Genomic DNA, 20,640 nt, shown 5'->3' with positions numbered 1-20,640 from the left:
AAGAACATGAGCAGGGGAGGATAACTTTTAAAATCACAGTTGCAAAAATGGCCTTGACTTCAATTAATTCCCTTTACAGGTTTGGCATCCGTGGCGTTACAAAAAGCGAATAAAATTATATGATATGAGCCAAACTTTTAAGGAAGAGGCTAACATTAACTAGTAATAGGCACATAAAATTGATTTCTCATCCTAACCCTATGGTGGTCTACCGGCAAGTTTTAAATGTCAGTCTTATTTCTTGTGGGTTAAGTGGTGTTAGTTTCTGATACTTTTCAAAGGCCCCGGGAGCATGTCCTAGAATGAGCACTGAGTGTATCTGAAAACCAAACAGAAGCCGGGAAAACATATTTTGAATATATAATTTATAAGATTCCGTCATCCCCCGCCCCCCGTGACAGTGATAAGGAAACTGTAGGAAATGCCAGAGGGTAGCTCATGATGTGAGACCATGAGACGTCTAAAGCAATGCCAACCATCTGATTGAATTGTTCTTTAGAACAGCACCTCAAGGTATTTCAGTACTTGCTACAAAAGTATATTTGAGAAATGAGGGTAAAATCAAAAGCCGATTTGGCACCGAGGAACATCAGAAATAAAATTTAGTATTAATGGAATGTTTAGGTTTTGTCCTTGTTGTCAAGCCTTTTGCAGTGCAACACACATCTATTTTCTTTAAGCACCCTTAAAAGCAAATGTAACCACATCTCATATCTCTGATGTGGTATGAGAGGGGGAAATGTTTAAGCTAGTTAAATTCCCAACAAAAACTAATATATAGGCATCTTCTTCCTCAGGGTGAATAACGGGTGGGTCCCCTTTCAATGGGACTAAAGTTTGTGGGAAGGAAAACACTGCAACGCTCCCTTTGCTCTTGGTTCTGATGACAAAGAAAGAGAGAGGTGCTATTTAAATAAGTTACTTAGTGTATTGTCTAGTTTGGGCCCAACCTTGAAGGGGAAAGAGAGTTAATACGGCTGGCAGGCGTGACAACTTGAATAAAATATTGGGCGGGGGCAAGTAAGCCCCACCCTGCATAATCAATCACATGATGCAGTGCATGCACACCATTTGAATGGCCATGCCCATCAACTGGGGAGGGCAGCCCCCTCAAATATTTTATTTTGGGGGTGGGCAAAAACCACTCGGCCCCTAGGAGTTGGCTCCTATGATGGCTGATATAACTACTGGCATATTCATACACTGTGCACCCTGGCTGGACACATTTACACAGCTAAGAGAACTATGTGATGCTGTTTATGTCATTTCCCTGTGTGGAATTTAAGCAGTAACTTTTATGGAACTTTTAATCAAAATATGTGAGATGGGGGGAGAATGATACCTTATGAAAATAGTTACTGTAACTTTAATAACTTAGTGAGTCCCAAAGAATAACCAAAGAATACCTCGGGTTGAAGTATCTTCGGGTTGGGAGTTTTCGAGTTGCGCTCCGCAGAGACCCAGAAGTAACGGAGCGCGTTTCGCCACTCGCACATGTGCAGTTTTCACCACTCGCGCATGCGCAGACGATCAAAATGACGTTACGCGCATGCGCAGAAGCGGCGACCCGTGCACGCGCAGACACGGGTTGCGTTCGCTTCAGGATGCAAACGGGGCTCCAGAACGGATCCCGTTCGCATCCAGAGGTACCACTGTAGCTAAAAAGCTAGGAATAAATCAAGTTACCATGGTTAAAAAAGGCCTGGACATTCCTTAGTGGTTTTAACTTTCTGAAACATTCAATGGCTCCTGTCACTGGATATAATTATTTCTGTGTTTATGCAAGCTATATATATATAATTCCATTTATTCTGATCATTTACCACTTGTAGCATTTGGCCATCTACATATATTATCAAACATATTATCAAACATATTATCAAACATATTATCAAACATATTCTATCTCTGCTCTCTCTCCCACTCTGAAGTTCCATGTATACACACCATGGTTTTTTAACTACTCTTGAAAGTGACCCGCTGATACCCAAGCCTGACGTTTTTATAGTTTGTGTAGTAACATGGGGGAACTAAATTCACAATTGAATTACAGTGATGGGATAAAGGAATTTCCTGACCGATAGGCCGCAGACAGTGAGAATGGGACCTTACCACTCTTCTACTCTAGTATTAAGCACAGGAGCCCCTCAGGGGTGTGTGTTAAGCCCCTTCCTCTATTCCCTGTACACATTTGACTGCACCCCACTGTATAAGTCCAACAAAATCATCAAATTTGCGGATGATACAACAGTGGTGGGGCTCATTAGTGAGAATGATGAGGCTGCTTATAGGAAAGAAGTACAGGGGTTAATTCAATGGTGTAAAGAAAATAATCTTATGCTTAACACCAAAAAAACCAAAGAACTCATAATTGATTTTAGGCGAAAGAAAAGTGTATTTTTACCATTGCACATAAATGGCGAGGAGGTGGAGAGGGTTGGTAGTTTTAAATACCTGGGCACTTACATCTCTGAGGACCTCTCATGGACTGCAAATATTAATATGGTTGTGAGGAAGGTGCAGGGGAGGTTGTATTTCCTGAGAATGCTCAGAGGATTGAATCTATCTCAGCACCTACTTCTGTCCTATTATCATAGTACCATTGAGAGTGTCTTAACCTATAGTATATTATCGTGGTATGGGAGCAGCTCTGGAATGGATAAAAAAGCCTTACAGAGAATAATTAAAATTGCCCAGAATGTTATTGGGCTCCAACTACCAACCCTGGATGAGATCTTCACGTCTCGCAGCTTGAAGAAGGCACACAATATCCTGAGAGATCCCACCCATCCTGCTCACAACCTCTTTGAACTGTTGCCTTCGGGCAGAAGATATAGGACAATGAAAACACGAACCACACGCCTTCTGAATAGTTTCTATCCAAGAGCTCTGATTGCACTAAACAATGATCTCAGGGCCAGTTGTAAGAGATAGCAAGCAGTGAGTAGTAAGGAATGAAATAGGTTTTAGGTTATGCTATGCTTCTAATAGGTTGTGTTATATTCTGGATTATGTATGTTTTAATAGATTATGTCTGAATAGGATGAGAGTGTTGGAGATACGTGCAAATGTGTATGTGAATCCGGTCTTGGGTGTTTGATTTTCGTTGTTGTGTATACTGTGTATATACGGACAATGACAATAAATTTATCTAATCTAATCTAATCTAATCTAATAAAGGGTGTGTGGGTGTGTCCGTGTTTTGTAAGGGGAGGGGGAGATAGCATTTGATGTGGTCTTTCCACAATTAAGTAAAATTATTATGATTACTTCTGTTTACTTGCTAACTTACATCATTCTGCCAGTTTCTAAACCTGTATTGAAATGCCTTCCTGCTTCATCTTTGAGTCTTCTCAATGACCTTTTTTCCTTTTTCCTTTTTTTGGCAGTACTTCCTCTACTTGGCCACTTCCCCTCTATTTTGATATATTTATGGTTTAAATATACTAGACCTGAGGTCTTGCAATGTGGCAAAAATGTACAAGAAGTCAAACGAAAGTGCATCTAAACTCCATTATTTCACTATTAACCCTAAGGCTGCAATCCTTACACATGCTTACTTTGGAGAACGTCCCACTGAAATCAGTAGGGTTTGCATTTGAGCAGGTCTGTAATAGGATTGCAGTGCTGGTCTAATGAAATTTAACAGGCGGCAGTTGCAGCTTCTTCTGATGGAAGGATAAAAATAATTATTCCAAGCGTTTGCATGACCAATAGAGGGAAGATATGATTAAAACAATTTCTATCCCGCTAGTGGAATTTGGTTTCCTATGCAGAACCACAACATCCTTGTTTTTGTATTCTCTTTCGTTCGTTCGTCCCTTTGCAGTGCAGATTATAGGCCCTAGCACACAAATGACCCCAAGGAAGTAAGTACATTTCTTGGCTGAACAATTTATCAACAGCTTGAAATGACAGGAATGGTGATTCAATCCTGCATCTTAGCATATCGGATGTAGGCCACATTCCTCAGTGTGTGGAACCCGGAGTGCGGGAAAGAAGTCCCTGTCGCATTTGCCCTTTCATAGAGATGGAAATATTATTAGAAAGGACATAAACAGACTAATTAAATCACAGCAGTATGGCCGAGATGACAGCTGGTACAGCGTGTGACTGAGCCGATCCATATCTGCAAGCAGGAGGCCCTTCACTTCCAATCCACTCGCTATTAGGTGCTCTCAGGCTTGCTGTGCAGACATTAAATAATAACATATCATTTCCAAGGCTAAAGTGACTTAAAGAAATAAAAAAGGGGATTTTCTAACCAAGAAATCTTTTGTGCCATAAGGAAACGGAGAGAGAATTAGAGGAGGGAGGTGGAAGGAAGAAAGGGAGAATCATTTACCACACAGTTCTGTTTTTGAGATAAAGATGTAATAATGCCATTACCTTTCATCAGCAGGATCCTTGAAAATCAACACTCTTTGCTTATCATGCTGTGAAATACAAATAGAGCTAAAGGCATGGTCCACAAGGCACTGCAGCAGCTATATTAACTAACAGATCTGCCCTTTGTGAAAGAAACCGTATCCGTTTCATTAGTGAAGACTCTAATTCAAAACTGTTGAAAATGAACTGCACACACTGTTTTAATAACAACATTCCTAGTCATTATCAAACTAGCAATTCTCTCAGTGCTGAATAAATGCAAGGGCCCATGTTTCCATTAGAACCTGCTGTTAAGAAAAAATATATTCTAAACCTTTCTGCTTCCCTTCCTGTTTGGTCTTTCAAGTGTCACAGCTCCCTACATCATTGCTGTCAAAGCTACACACACATTTCCCCCGAATATACAAAATGTTTATCCATCAACGTTTTTAAAAATAGCTAATTCAACTATAGTCAAAGGCACCTGCAGAATGTGGCACAACTGCTCTCGGAGAATACTGAATTAAACAGACAGTTTGAAAATTACTTGTCCAAACCTTTCATGTAATTTCCACTGAGGGCAAACCTGTAAACTGCTGCAGATCACCAAATTATGAACTGGAACCTAGAAAGAAGGGTTCTATATCTAAGACCAAGAAAGATATCCCAGTTTGGGCATACACTTCTGAAGTACCATGAGGAAAGCAGGAGAGAGGCAGGGAGCAATTATGGGAAGCTGGAGTGCATTTTTAAACTCACGGTGCATAATATAGAATGAATATCTAAACATTATTAACGAAATGTTTGCAAGAAACCAAGTGCCGAATAGAAATTTAGGGAGCATCACCACCAGTTTCTGTGATGCATCACAAACCTTAAAAAAACTTGAAATCATACTTTATTTTATTTTTTAATGCTTTTAAAGAAACATAATTAGTACCTAGATTAATTATAAATTAATTAGTACCTAATTATTAGTGGTACCTACAGAAATGAGTTAAAATGGTATCTGATTTTCAAACATGTTAAGGCACACACTTCTAACCTTATAACTAAAATCAATTGTCCTTTATGAAATCCACAAAGTTAATGGCTACTTTTCTGTGTAAAAAGAGCCATATGGACAATGTTTGACTTTTGAGTCAAATAAGAACACAACACAATTTAAGTCATGTACAATTTATTTTTATTACTGTGAGCTTCCTACTGGGTCCAGGGACTAGCAAGTCACAGCAGGCACTGTGTCAAGCAACATATGATTTGTAGTTCCATTATTCTTTCTCTCCCCCCCCAAAAAAAGCAACCATAGGAAGTTGGAACCTTCAGTGGAGAGCCAGAATATGTAGGAGAGGGTCAGAGCATGTAGTACTTCCCTTGCCAGCCCTTTATACAATCGAATTTCCCTTTCCTGGGGCATTTTTCCTACCCAGGAAAGATACAGGTCTTGGATTAAGACTCTTCGTGGAGATAAAAGCAACTTCCTAGGGTGTGATTCTGAGTGAGCCCCAAAGGGGCGGTCCTCATTAAACGTGCATGCAGAGAAGTGGAGGCACAGACACAAGTTGCTCCAATCAGGGAGTGGACACACACACACCCCAGTCAGACCCCATGCACTTACACAATCCTGACTTTGACACCCCCACTTCCGCTGCTCCTGCTGGTGTGGAAAGTTAACTACCGAAAGATGGTCCCTCCCTCTCTGTTGCCAAGCAGTAGTCATTTGCAGTTTTGCTTAGTGAACATACTCACCAGTCTACACTGCTGGTCACCTTCCACTTTAGGCCTCTCTGTCCTGTCCTTTGCTTTCCGTCCCTTTCCTAATTACCTACTACTTCCTTCTAAGACTCATATTTTTTTTACAAGTCCACTAACCCTTCCCAGGTAAGGCCGCGTTGCACGCTGGTGATGCCTCTTCTACTAGATCCATCATGGGTTCAGGTTGCTGGGACTGCCTGGATGGCAAGGGGGTTTGGAAGCTCCCCACACCAACCAGGATTTGGATCCAAGCCTGCCTACATGATTGGCCAATGACAGGCAGGCTTGGAGGGAGGGCCTGAGGCAGGCCTGACGGAGCAGGTAGGCTTCCTTCAGGCTCACTCCCGGGCAGCAGCATAGCGTGGGTTGTCAGCACCCGGGGCAAGGCAAGTAATTGCGCCCCCTAACCTGGGGCAAGGCAAGTAATTTGCGCCCCTAACCCCTAACCTGCCGCCGCTGCCAGCTTCTTCTTGCTGCTGCCTGGGCTGGGGTATTTATAATATGGTAGCCATGGCGGCGACGGCGGCGGGTCCGTGTCAGGTGATCTGAGGCGAGTTGCCGCTGGCGCTGCCGCCCAAACGACGCCGCTTGCCTGGAGGAGGAGTAGGGCAGAGAGGCGAGGAAAATGCAACATGGCCCAGCTGCTGCAGCAGCAGCGGCGGGGCTGTGAGGAGGGGCTGCCTGGTGCGCCCTCCACAGCCGTGACACGCGGGGACCACGGCGAGCGCTGAGAGCCGCTGCCTGCCAGACGCCTTCAGCCCAGACGCGCGCACAGCTCGTTGGTTCCGCGAGACATGGGGCTCTGCTATAGCCTGCGCCCAAGGCTCTTCGGCGACTCCGGAGGCGGCGAGCGCCCCCCCCCAGATGTTGCGGCCGGTGCGGCCGGCCCCCCCTGCACCCCCCACGCTACGCCACTGCTCCCGAGGCATTTAAAGCACCCTGTCCTGGTCCCGACACCTGGTCACCCTCATCAGATGCTACACCCAACAACCCCCTTTTGTTCATGCTGTGTCTTCGGTATTCTGACCTTGGTATGACATTGTTGGGCGTGTATTCGGTGCCAGGCAGGAAATTGTCCACCCGGCAAACTGGCTCCAACCTAATGGTTTTGCCTACCTCATAGCAAATGTCACAACTTTGGCAGTTGGATTAGTCTTGGTTGAAGGGGAGCTTGTAGTCTCTGATTGCTCCTCCAATTGTGGGGCAACTTGTTAAAGGAGGAGTTGCTTAAGCCCATATGCCCAGGCACAATTTCACAATTTAGTATCTTCCAGTACACTGCTATGACAAATAACGAGGGAAAATAAGATTGCTGCCAGGTTTATTAAAAATAAAATCTTTCTACCTTCATTATCAGAAGCCAAGTTGTTGAGCCCTGCCAAAGAATATGAGTTGAGTTGAGTTGAGTTCTAAGCTGAAACAGTTTAGAAAAATGAGGTTAAATCCTCACCCACTTTAGGTGACTGGAAGAAAACTGCACCAACTCTCTCTAACACACACAAAAGAAAACAGAAGTGTCTTTTTTCTACTCAACAATGTAATAATAACTAATCCAACATATTTCAAGCAACAATAACAATTCGTTATGTGTAAAATTGTAGTACATTTGCTAGTACACTGTTGTACAAGCCGCAAAAATATTTTAATACTATAACCTACTAGGAAATGCAACTATTTTTTTTCACTGTACAGTAGTTTGAGAAATGTTCTGGCATGTTATAAAACTGAGAACAGCCCAGCTGACCAACATTACTGAAATGAAGGCAATACCAAAATCTGATAGTATGACTGACTAAATGTCAGCAGCAACAGGTGCAGCTACAGAAACTGTGATATTCAGTCACCACTACCAGGAAAGGTCGAGGTGGGAGTTGTGTGTTTAGTGACTTAAATCACTATTTGGGGGACGGGGATACAAAAAAAAAAAAAAATGAATTTGTAGGGTGACGTGCTACATCTCTGCAGAGATGCATGACTTGTAGTAGTTGTGCTGACGGAAGCCAATGGGATCATCAACCTACATATCCTGCTAGTATTCACACTTAAACTGTGAAACCTGGGCTAATCTTATCTCCTTGGCTACCACCTGGCAATGATGGCCAGTACATTCATGAGTCCAAATTCCCCAGTTCTACACATCCCACACAGACTGCTATATATTTCATACTGAAACCCAACTGCGTAAGTGGATTTCTATTGCACAAGTGGCTACATATCAAGGATTATTGTCCTTTAACTTTTTAGGTTCAGAGTTAACTAATGAGTTACGCTACTGCAAGCCAGAGGAAGGTCTTTTGCTGGTGAAATGGGGCTTTTCTTCCCCTCTCCTCCCCTTCATGCCCCCATACGCCCCTCAAATTGGGTCGGGGAACCCCCAGTACAGCGCATGGGGGAGGGGTGAGATCTTCCCATCTGGCAAGCTGAAAGGCTTGCGCCAATGGAACAATCTCCTTAGTTGAATTCCTCCCTCAGAGTTTAAATTCCTTACACATCTGCTAAATAAGCAGGAGCAAAAGCAGTTCCCCACTAGAAAGGGCTTGCAATAACTGCAAATCCCAAAGCAGCAAGTACAAAGCAAGTCTTGCTATTCAATGGGGAACCTTTTGGACTCTAGCATTGGGGCTTTCTTTGCTGCATGAAATATTCAAATAGTGCTTATGCACAACACAGTGTTAATGCATTTGACTTGGGATTTGTTTCATCCAACCCAATATTTTGACAAATTTGTACCACACAATAAACACTTTTGTAAACACTTGAGAAAAAATGAAACCCAGGTCTACTCAACAGCAAATTTATAATTACTGGTAAGGAAAATACGTATATGGAGAAAGCAAGTTTTGGAGCATCTTCTTATCGGTTCATTGCAACTTGTGTTTTACAACCTGAAAATTGTCAAAGCCGGCCGCAAAAATTTTAGCAGACTTGTATATAACAACATAACAATATCAATAAGATGTGTACATACATCATTGGCCACAGAGCTGCAGGGCAAGGATGAATTTGCACATGTCTGAACTGTGGTTCAAGCCCAGGGAAGCTCTGAACCCAGGAAAAGTTGTTGGAATAATAATACTTTAAGCATAAAGGAAGGTTTATAATCATTTGGTTTAGACTGTAACCCTAAGAGTTCTACTTCCAATTAAAAGCAATAAACTTACTATTTAAGGATAGGGTGGCAAATCTCTTGGAAGACTAATAAAATTTACATTAGCTTCTAATAAAGTATCATATGAGTGAAACTTTGTCCAGAAACATTGGACTGTTTCTACTGTGTATTTTGCCTTCCCTTTAAGCTATGGAAGAATTGCACACTTTAATGGTTTTTGTGTTAGTCGGTTACATTTTTTTTAAAAAAGCAGTTCTGTGACATCTTAAATACTATGTTTTATGGCAGTGCAAGCTTTCATAGGCCAGAGCCCACTTTGCCAGATGATAGTTAGATTTATATGGCCTGCCTATGGAGAATTTCATCTGTCATTTGCAGTGAAACTGAAGCTTACAGCGTTTAAATATTTAGCTATTTCAGGTCACTTCCTTATATTTGCGGAGAAGAATCACACAGACTCTAATAGGATTTATCAAAGTAATACAATTAGTTAAGTCACATTTCTTATTATGGCATGCTTAAAATATCATGTTGCTATAATTGTCAGGACATCAGTGGATACAACAACAACAATGAAAGAAAGTAGATAGACCAACAATTCTAAAACTATGGTACAAATTTCTTGCTGAAGAAGCAAATTATGAAAAATAGAAAGTAGTGCAGTGTTTGGGTCTAACATAGAGTATTTTATAAATAAAATGGTAAAACATTCTTGTTACATTTCTTTGCTCCATTATGACTGGAGTTACAAATATATGTTTGGGCCAGAAATAAACTAAAGCTTTATTTTCGTACTGATCTTAAATGATACAAGGATTTACGGTAAGTACACAAATATATGTGCCTGCTTCAAAGCCTAAATTCCACCACCCCAATCACACACACATCCCTAGATTATAACCCCTAGGAAGCAGCCTTAGCCAATTCCAATTTTTAACATGTCATTAATTCATTGTTTTGGGAGCTTCAATCTGCTGACACTAAAAGCTCAATTTAGACCTGGGGAGGCATCTCACTTTTCTTTTAAATGCTATAGACTATCTAACACAAAAACACCACTGTTTCGCCAGTCCTTTTATGAATTTGCTAATCACTGTTCATCAGAGTAGCTGCCTCACACTTTCCAGCAGTGAAATGCAAGGGAACAAATCCCAGAAATGTAAACAGTACTGGCATCCGAAATATTCTTTACGTCAAATTCATTGCGCCAAATTCCTTTTCTGTCCCTTAAGTGCGCCTTTCATACTAAAAAGTCTAAGAACCTGTTATCTGATGCACTATCCCGGGAATGTGGCATTTCCACAGAATAAATACAAAAATGCATTTTTAACAGGAAAGTGAAACACTTAAGATATAATGTACTGCTCTAGGCCGTTTTGACTACTGCTTTGCAAAGACTTGTGATAGCAGGTTTACCCATTTATCCTAAAACAGTGATAAAGAGTGTCTGAATGATTGCCAAATGCATGTCATATGTCGAAAGCAACTTGTGGGTAATGTCTTATTCTTCAGGTTAAATTTTTATTATCACAAGGAGAAAGCACTTGTATATCATGTCTAACTACTATGGCTGACATTTGTCTTGAGACACCTATTTTTCTGCACAATGCAACTTTTCAGAAATGCAACTGAGCTGTGCATAACCAGTGTGTTTGTCCCTTTGCGAAATACCTGCAAAACCAGAAATGTAAAAGCAGCATACGTGTATGTGTACATACTCAAAACAACAGGAGGAAAAAGGCGTTAAAGTATGTTAAGCAACGGCAGAAAAAAATCTTACGAAGTAACAATACTGCCATTGAATAGAGACTTTAGAAAGAGCACGCTCTGGCTTTTTCACCCTCCGATTTGGAATCTGCTCACAGTACTGCCAGCTTAACCAAAAAGGATTAACTCTCATATCCAACTGAGAACACAGATAATTCTCAGTAATTGGTAAAAAATGAAGATGAATGGGTCTGAGAGATAAGGAGCAATTAGCTCATCAGCAGTTACAGCTGTGCACTCAATCCGGATCCATCTCCTGAGTCTCGGCCCCTTTTAAGCACACAGGACACCTCCTCCTTCCCAAAATCAGTGGTGTACCTGCCCATCATTCTTCCTCTTCCTTTTTATTTCCTCACTGTACACGACACCTGTCATAGCATTCTATGCAAATTACTACCTCCCCTAGGACCTAAGTCTACAGCCAATCTTCCTTTTCAACTTAAGGAAGGGGGGGGGCGCAGAAACCAAATGACTACTGTAGACAGTCTTAAATTCCCTGTCAATCGTTTCATTATAGCAGCATCATCTGTTTGAAAATATAAGCAATTCCCTCATCTAATTATAGGGAGGATTTGAGGTTCATTAACATTGCCAAGCAAGAGATTCAGATGTGCAACCGCAGAGCTGTGCTCAGTGGCCTGCATGTGTTCTCTGTTTCCTTGTATTTGCTTTCTCAAGGACTCGAAGACTTTCTTTCCCCCCCGAAGCCATAAAATTAATTCTTCCTTCTAAAATAAGACACATGAATTGAGAGAAAGGAAATGACTACATTTTAAACTGTTCTGTTCTTAGAGGCAGCCACTTGAGGCAAATATTTTCTAATCAATTGCTCTGATACTCTTGCGCTGTCGTTTTGTAGAGCAAAGAATATAATAAGTTTAAGGAAGGCAAAAAATTTATCGGGCAACAGATCTTGACTTATCGTAAACATGCCTCTTACTGTTTTGAACGTTGTAAATTTGTGCAGATAAAAAAGGAAGTCTGGTGTGTCAAGAACACCACTCCATTTTCAACACATCTTGTGGTTGCCTCATGGATCATTCTATCCAAATCACTTACATTTCCTAACTAATGTGTTTAGAAACAGAGAACACTAAAGTCATTTCGATTGCTTCATTTCCTTAAAGAAATAATAGCAGGAGTTTTTAAAAAGTATAATTGCAGTTTAAACAATGAGATTTGTTTTTGGAACATCTGTTTTGAGATCATATTGTAAATGAACTCATTTCCTACTTTGCAAGTAATTTACTATTGTTGATCACTGTTTACAAGATATGTGGCTCAGTCATTAGGTAATGGCAAAGGTTCTTCACAGATCCTTGGAGAATGCTTTAGAATGTTTGCTCAGTATTATTCTGACATTAATGCTTAAAGCAGGGGGGAAATGGGTGATTTTCCCTTCCATCTTGATAAGCCACCGTCCACAAAAATAGGCCATACCTGTGTAGCATGCTTTCTTAAAAAGTTCTTACAACTTTTTGGTCTCCATTTCTATCCTTTTCACAATGAACATAGTCGGATATGATACAATGGTACCTCGGGTTATGTAAAATCGTTCTGGAGGTCCGTTCTTAACCTGAAACTGTTCTTAACCTGAGGTACCACTTTAGCTAATGGGGCCTTGCGCTGCCGCCACGCTGCCAACGTGTGATTTCTGTTCCCATCCTGGGGCAAAGTTCTTAACCTGAGGCACTACTTCCGGGTTAGCGGAGTCTGTAACCTCAGGTGTTTGTAACCCAAGGTGTTTGTAACCCAAGGTGCCACTGTAGTATCTACACACACAAACACACAACTTCTACAGCTTTAAGAAAAAGCTTCAGTTTAAAAACGCATGTTTTGTGTCATAAAAAGCTCTTTGTGGAGGAGAAAATGATGTGTACCAGTACTTAGAATCCCGTAAGTTCAAGGCTACCCCCATTCTCTTTAAAAGCCAGAGACTTGGCTGGACATGTGGCATCTACTTTATGTAAACATGGACCTGTCTCCAGAGCCGAAGTGAATGGGAAATCCCCACCCAGGAGCTACATGCAAACACCATAGCACTCAACATTTATATAGCACTTCAGATGGTTCAAAGCACTCCAGATCCATTATCTCAGCAATCCTTACAACGATGCCAGGAGAGGTGTCAATTTTATTATTTTGTATTTTAGATTTGGGGAAGTGGGGTGGGGAGGAGACTGAGAAACTGTGGCTTCTCTAAAGCTAACCAGGGACTCGTAGTTCACAGCTAAGAGTCCTGGCTCTCAAAGTGAAGGCCCTCTATAGCAAGCCCAAGAAGCTGCCTTCTACTGAGTCAGACCACTGCTCTATCTTACGCCATACCGCCAACACTAACTGGCTGCCTGGCTTTGAGGAATCACAAGATTGGAAGGGATCTTAAGGGTCATCTTGTCCAACCCCCTGCAATGCGGCTGGGGAGGTTGGCGCCATGGCCAGAGCCAAAATAAGCCTTTACTGTAACAACTTCATGGCGAGTCCTGACACCTTTTTTTTTTTTTAGAAAAAGGACACAGGATATATGAGGGGAGGGATTCAGTGCCCCCATCATCCAAACTGATGATTTGCATGGTTAGGGATACAGCCCTGATCACCTATTAGAGAATGGAAACAGAGACCTGATGCATGAAAGACAACACAATGCTGATTAATGAATATGAGTTTTAAAAAGCACATTACACCTTTTGTACATGTGGCTTACATTCATAAAGGTGATCTGCATGTGGAATCTTGCTTCTGCACACAGATTTGTGCACACACACACACACACACACACACACACACACATATATATGGATGAGTATCTATATCTATTTCTTTAATAAAGAAAAAAAGGGACATCTATATAACTAGTGGCTAGAATCCACTAGTTCTTGGGCTGACCTTTCAGATAGCATTCCCCCCAAAACCTGAACAGCTCCAGCATGTTCATGCTATTTTATCCCTTTTTTGGGGAGGGGGGGTTATTCTGGGACAACCTTCTGTAAGGCCAGTTAAGGAAAAACATTAGTTGCACCTCTTTGGATCCCAGCCAGCTTATTTTAAACTCATTTTTGCATTTGCATTAGAGAAATAATTACAGAAATAAAAGGCTTTCTACTAAATATGAATGTGACCTTGCTCTTAAAGGGAGGCGGATCACTTTATAAGATCATACTCTTAAGAATAGTACGGCTTTGATGTCTGGCTTATGTAGCTGTTACTTTAAACAACCAGGCTAAAATAATTTATCTCTGCTGCATGCTCTGTGAGAAGTTGCCACTAAAAAGAATCCAGGACATTTTTCCTTCTTATCTGCAGTGTAGCTGGTATCAGCCAAGCTGTCACAAGACAGTGCTTGATATAAACAAGAGATTGCAAAGACATCTCAGTAATCAATATTAGGATGGCTACAGTATGGAAGCCCCAACCACTGCATATCATTTGTCTCAAGCATCTATTTCTATGACCAAATGAAGCATTAATTCAAATCATAAATCTATGGTGATTTAAAACTGGGAATGAGCACCTGCCTGCTTTAATGATTTATTTTGTACATTTCAGTAAGCAGGAGATTTGTCCATATGAACTGACAGGTCACCTTCAGATGCCAGTACTAGACTGTTTATCACCATGCAGACTAGCATCTCATCTTAGCAAGTAAATATTAAACTAAAAGAATGCTAGCTGATTGTGGAAAGGAGAGAACAGGTATTGCGGCTATATATTTTATTTAAGCCACACTTGGAGCCCTCCATGTGGATTTCCTGTTTCCCAAAGCTTAAAAGGCTGCAACAAAAAATGGGGAGGTAAGAGAAGTAACAAATGATTAGTTTTTATTGTAGTTTACCTCCTTCAGATCATTTTATTTCGTGACTTTTCCCCTGTCGCTGCTATGATCATAGTGATTATGGTTATTTTAGAGTACCTACAGTAAGGGCTGTACCTAAAATAAAATACTAAAATACTCCAACTTCAGGTTTACTGTCTGAGAAAAGCACCCAAGATTAAAGTGGAGAAGGCAGTGCAATTTTAGAATGCCACGGGTACCCGAGGACAGAGAAATGGCTTCCTGTTTGTGGAATTCTCTCCCCAGGAAGGCTCACCTAGCACCTTCATTATACATCTTTAGGTGCCAGGAAAAAATGCTCCTCTTCAACCAGGCCTTCTATCCCACAATGTGTTGGGGGGGGGTTCTTATTGTGTATTTTGTGTTTTTATTTTGTGTTTTTATGCTGCAAATTCCCTGAGATCTTCAGATGAAGGGCAGTATATAAATTTAAATAAACAAACAGATCTCTCACCAGACTTATCTGTTTTTCTTTGTTTTGCTGATGTCTAGAGGAACTGCACCGTGCTCTTCCTCGTTTGCTAAAGAAGTAACATGCTAAACATGTGAATTTGTATGTATGTATGGATAGACTTGAAGCTGTTATGGATGGTTACTGAACTAAGCCACTGTTTCAAAGCATTTTATGTTCAGGGAACACTTTTCACACTGATTTGTCTGCTGTGGAACCCCTGAATGTTTTGAAGGATGCTTGGGAATGTTTGCAGGGGTATGCTCAGACAATGTGGGGTCTCTGGCCAGGCACAGGGAATATTATGTGCACTACAATATACCAGGAGCACCATCTCGCCCTCAGGATTATGAAGGCCCACCACTGTGACGCGGATGTGCAACGTCACATGCACACACCTGCATGTTGCGGCACGATTTGGAGGCAGGCTCCTCTTCCTCTTCCTCTCCACAGCCAGCAAGACACCCTTTTCTACGGGGGGGGGGGCTTGGACTTGGAGGCAGAGACATGCTGCTTCTGCATCCGCCCCCTCCCAAAGGGTGGAGCTGAACTGCTTCTCTCTCGGAGGCAACGCCACAGAGACTGGCTGGCAGCCTCTCTCTGGCTTTGCTCACTGACTCTGTGGGGTGTTCGTCTCCCGCCACCTCCTGGAGTTGGCTCTTATACAACAAACCCATCATTCCTGTTTTTGCACAACTACTAATCTCTCTACAATATACAAATACTGCCATCTGAATACTATGCTCAATGGTTCTAATATAGAGATTCAAGGGTAAAAAAACCCACATTGATATGAACATCAAAATCTAACTGTACTGTAAACACGGCTTCCAAATAAGCTAGCAATGACATTTGTACAGCTTATTTTAAAATCTGTCCTGGTTTTTTTTTTGGGGGGGCGGGTGTTCAGTGCAGGTGCCATTGACACTGTGCAGAATAATGGTTCCTCTAGATCTCTCATTGTTTACTGTGACAATGGGTCATTAAAAGAGTCTCATTGTTAAGCACTGATTGATCTGGTTCTATTATTAGTTTGTATTCTTAGGGCTGCAAGGGGGGGTGGGGCAAGCCGTATCATGGTGACAGAAACATCCTCATCCCAGAAGTTCCAAGCAGAAGCAAAAAGAAAAAAGTGCAAGCCGATCCGAGAAGAGTGATGGATGCGGATTAAGCATGCAGTGCGTTTGGGTTTAGATACGTTTGATGCATGAGAAGGTGGACTGGACAGGCTCCAAATCTATTGCACAGTTGACAAAAGGAAGTGCAGCGCAGAGGCAAAGGCCAGGTACTATCAAAAACACTGTTCTGTTCTACATTACAAATGGAAAAATATGTGGAGGAAGAGATGTATAGGAACATGCTTACAGACTATCGGGTTGTTCCATATGCTGCATTCGTTTTCGACCTGGATTCACGATGCAACACAGAGGCTGACAATTTTTTGGCTGGAAACATTTGTTGTCACCAGGACCCACACACCTTTCTCCTCCAGGCGGCAAGGTATTCTGATGCTCAGAAAGGCAGCACTATCTCAGGGTGGAAATCCCCGGCTGCTCTTTTGAGCTCTAAGCTTGGAGCTGGGGGAATAGGAGAAATCAACCCCCTCCCCAACACAGCTCAGAGCCAGTGGGGCAGAGGCTTGATGTGCAACTTTGTCACACAGACCAGGAGGTGTTCTGAGTTCACAACGCCCCTTGAGTGCAGAGGGCACCCCACACATTTCTAAACATTCATCTCCAGCTTCATGCTGAAGGGACAAGGTGGAATCACATCCGATTGTCCCAGCTTCTAGTTCCAGGTTCAGGATCATTTAGCTAACCAGAACCCAGAACCAAAGTGAGGATAAGTGAGATTATGGATCCCTAATCCAATATCATCATTCTTCTCACCTCATCCTGGGGCTATTTAGACCAAGGTTATTAACAAAACTCTGTTCATTGTGCCTCAGACCCAGATTTATAGGGACAAAAATGCATGGCACTTTAAACACCAGTACCAAAATATCAGCCACACTTACACATGTATATGTGTGTCTGTGTGATAACTAATTCAGAAAAATAAAGGCAAGTCCAGAGAAAACGAAGGAATTGAGACTTCCAGAAAGGATGCTGGAGTTTTAGTTCCATTCTTAAAATCTCTAAATATTAGAATCGTCAACCAATACTTTTTGAGCAATTGCCTGCCTTTTAAATGAATTATCACTTAATTAAATGGCCATATTTATGTATTACAAAACCCTCAACATGGATGTCTTTTTGAGATATGAAAGAAAGTATAAGAGAGCTTAACATTTAATCAAAATACTATGCACTGCTGGCAAGAAAAGGCACCCTCAATAATGCCTTTTATATTTCCTACTAGAATCTAAATAGTCTCAAAAAGTAAGCAAGCCCTACTAAACCTGTCATTTTGAACAAGTCATTTTACTTTTGTCAAGCTACATAAAAAATAGAAGACGTTCTTCATACCTCTCCTTTTCTCAATTGCTTAAAGGTAGCATCTACCCGTTCTCCCCCTTTAAAAAATATATGGCGTGTACTGTGCTTCTTGCAACCAATCCCTGCTCATTTCATTCAGCCAAGAAAACTATTCTTGTTTCTTTGCCTTGTGCTTCCCCTGCCCCACCCACCAGCACATACCCTCCTTTGAGACCACTTTCAGTGGTGACCATTAAACTTCTGTGTTCATATCTATCTTCCCCATTCCCGAAACAGTTTTCCACCCCCCACTCCAGGTTGCTGAGACATTAACAGAAAAAGGAAGGGAAAACTGGCCTCGGAATCTGCTGGCATGTGCACATTTGTTCCTTTTGTTCTTGGGCATGGGTTAAATAATAAATATGTACAGGAAGATTCAGAACAAAAAAGTTGTCAAGTTGTCATCCTTAAGAATAACCTCAAAAATTTGCAGAATACAAAAAGAGGAATATATTAGATTGTCATGTCTGCTTTATGTCTACGCGACCTCTGCCATGTACAATGGTTAACAGCACTAAAACTCCGCTTTCAGTTTGCTTACTTACATTTATCTCAGAGAGCAGAAGGGAGCCATTACAATGGAATGACCTTAAAAGCTACCATAATTTTAAGTATATTTTAGCAAAGGAAATTTACGACATGTGTAAACACATCATGTTAACCCTGCATCTTATTAGACAGAGAGTCGTGCTAATGGTTCCAAATATTTAACATATGGTGGGGGCGGAAGAAGTTATCATTTAGGAATTTACCCATGAAAATTCAATACACAGTGGGTTGGATCCAGACTTAGTCAAGCTTAGGTCCACTCTGGGAATGCCTACATCTGGATCCAACCCAGTATTTCCAAACTTCGTTATTTCTCTTTCAGCACTTGTAATGGAAGATGGAAATACCCACCAGACTGTGCAGCCTAATGCCTGCATTTCATTGGTCCAGTTGAATTCATCAAGACCAAAACAACCTTGCACCAAATATTTCTCGACTTAACTTGGCTGGGATTGGGCTGTTGAGTGTTTCCTTCCGGTAGGACAGTGGGATACTGCGATATTTTTCTGTTTCATATAACCCTACCTAGATTTTAACAATGAAAAGTCACCATCCAAATGTTTTTCTTTTAAATAATATAATAACGGGTCAGCCAAGAACCACATGCAAAAGTAATATTCTTACAATAGTAGCAAAAACAAATAATGCAAGAATCAGTCTTGTTATCTATTATGGTATTACTTATACAAGAATTCTATTTTAGATCGGAAACTTACCCACGCTAGAATTCAGATCCCCATTCTCAGACTCTGCTCCGTGCTGATTATTACTGGCATGATAGTTCGACATAGCTTCTAATTTAATTTTTTTCACCTTCATTGCTTCTGCAATGGCTGCATTGGTGGCAGCTGCTGCTGCAGCAGCTGCAGCTGTCAGACCTAAAAAGAGACAGGAATGGAACTAAATTAACTTCTACCAACTTTCCATTGAAATTGATACTCTTCTCGCGTCATCTGCCACCAAAAGGAATTGACTAAGTTACTAAGAAGAAAATTCAGCAATACACAATTTGGTGTGCTACATTTTCTTCCAAATTTGTTTACAGTACCAAATTCTCAACGAAGGCATGAGTTTTAAAAATAAGAAGTCAGCTGTCCAAAATGTAACCAAATAAACTTAAAAGTCCAGAAGATTGCAAGCTGGGAATGGTTTTTCTGTCAAGTCCTGTAAGTAAAGCTGTCAAACTTGTGTTTTTATCCACTCAGTGGTGGATGTAAGCTTTGGCTCATTACCTTAAGAGAGTGCATGCTAGTTCTAAACCAAGAAATACAGTAAGAATTCTGATTTTGTTCTCAGGCACGAGACACGTTACGAAAATAAATTTGATTCTGTAACTTGTGCACAAACCAAGTTATTTGCTTGGGCTATACCTGTCTCCAAAACCACTTTCTTATTTATGCTTCATTGCAACCTTTAAGTGCACCTTTTTCAATGCTGCCATCCATTCACTAACAGCAGGGTCCCCAAAGCAGGTGTTTTTGGTGGTTTTTCCTCATTTGTATCATACTCTTCCTCTAAATCTCTGCCAATAACAAAAACTAAATTACCACTGTAAGACAGTCTTGTTTTGGCCATCTCTTATTGGCTATAGTAAAACAAGTGGAGAAATGTCTATGTTGTGCCTAGGATCCAAAGTGACTTCTACTCTTTGAGTGGAAAGTTCTTCTGCTACTAACTAATAAGGTTGCCATTTTCTCTTTCCAAATGTAGCCCTTCAGATCACACTGAAGCCCACTCTGGAGGCCCCCAACTATTAAGAGCTGATTTTCAGGCACTGCGTGTTGTACGGTGGGGAAGAATTAGAAAGAAAGGCCCTGCACAAGCATGTCCTAGAGCCCAAGAACACCTGGAAAAGGTCTTCTGTTTGTCACTGAGACTCAAAGATACAGCATGATGCCAGGGGTATGTCCTGGAAAGGGCAACATTTTGCTTGGCCACCAATGCCACTCATAACGTGTTGAACCCTGTACATAACACATAGTCAGAGCAGTCTGTAACACAGCCCAAGCTGTGTTGCACTACAAAGCTAGAGGAGGATGTACTGCTATCCTATACATCTGGCAAATCTGAGCCAATCCTGAGATCCATAAACCATATGGCCCACTAATCATTTGCCGTCCTGTGACACTAATGCGGCTGGCAGGTGTGGCTTCGATAGTCAGAAGATAGAGGACTGCAGCACTTGTAGTGTGGAACTAAAGCGAAGGAACTGTAACTAGCCCAACCAGTTGCAAAACATCTGGATTTGGAATAGAAGAGTTCTATAAAAGCACACCAGCATGGAACAAAAGGCAAGTTGTGGATTGTGCGCTAGGTAATCATTACCCCCGTTTTT

The 20,640-nt window shown here is 41.4% G+C and overlaps 1 protein-coding gene across 8 annotated transcripts in view; it reads right to left on the bottom strand.

Annotated features, from left to right (window-relative positions):
• DACH1 (dachshund family transcription factor 1) overlaps positions 1-20,640 on the bottom strand; it is a 372,289-nt gene that overhangs the window by 155,430 nt on the left and 196,219 nt on the right. For 7 of the 8 annotated variants that reach the window (XM_079972643.1, XM_079972639.1, XM_079972640.1 and 4 more), the window contains exon 3: positions 19,022-19,183. The exons of the other annotated variant lie outside the window; for it this stretch is intronic. In XM_079972643.1, the coding sequence (XP_079828769.1) occupies positions 19,022-19,183 (162 nt within the window). The remainder of the gene's footprint in view (positions 1-19,021; positions 19,184-20,640) is intronic. 8 annotated transcript variants of the gene reach the window in all.

The sequence above is a fragment of the Podarcis cretensis genome, assembly GCF_951804945.1.
Source record: "Podarcis cretensis genome assembly, chromosome: 4".
Lineage (NCBI taxonomy): Eukaryota > Metazoa > Chordata > Lepidosauria > Squamata > Lacertidae > Podarcis > Podarcis cretensis.
Note: the sequence above shows the minus strand (reverse complement) of the source record. Positions and strands in the feature narration are given on the sequence as shown.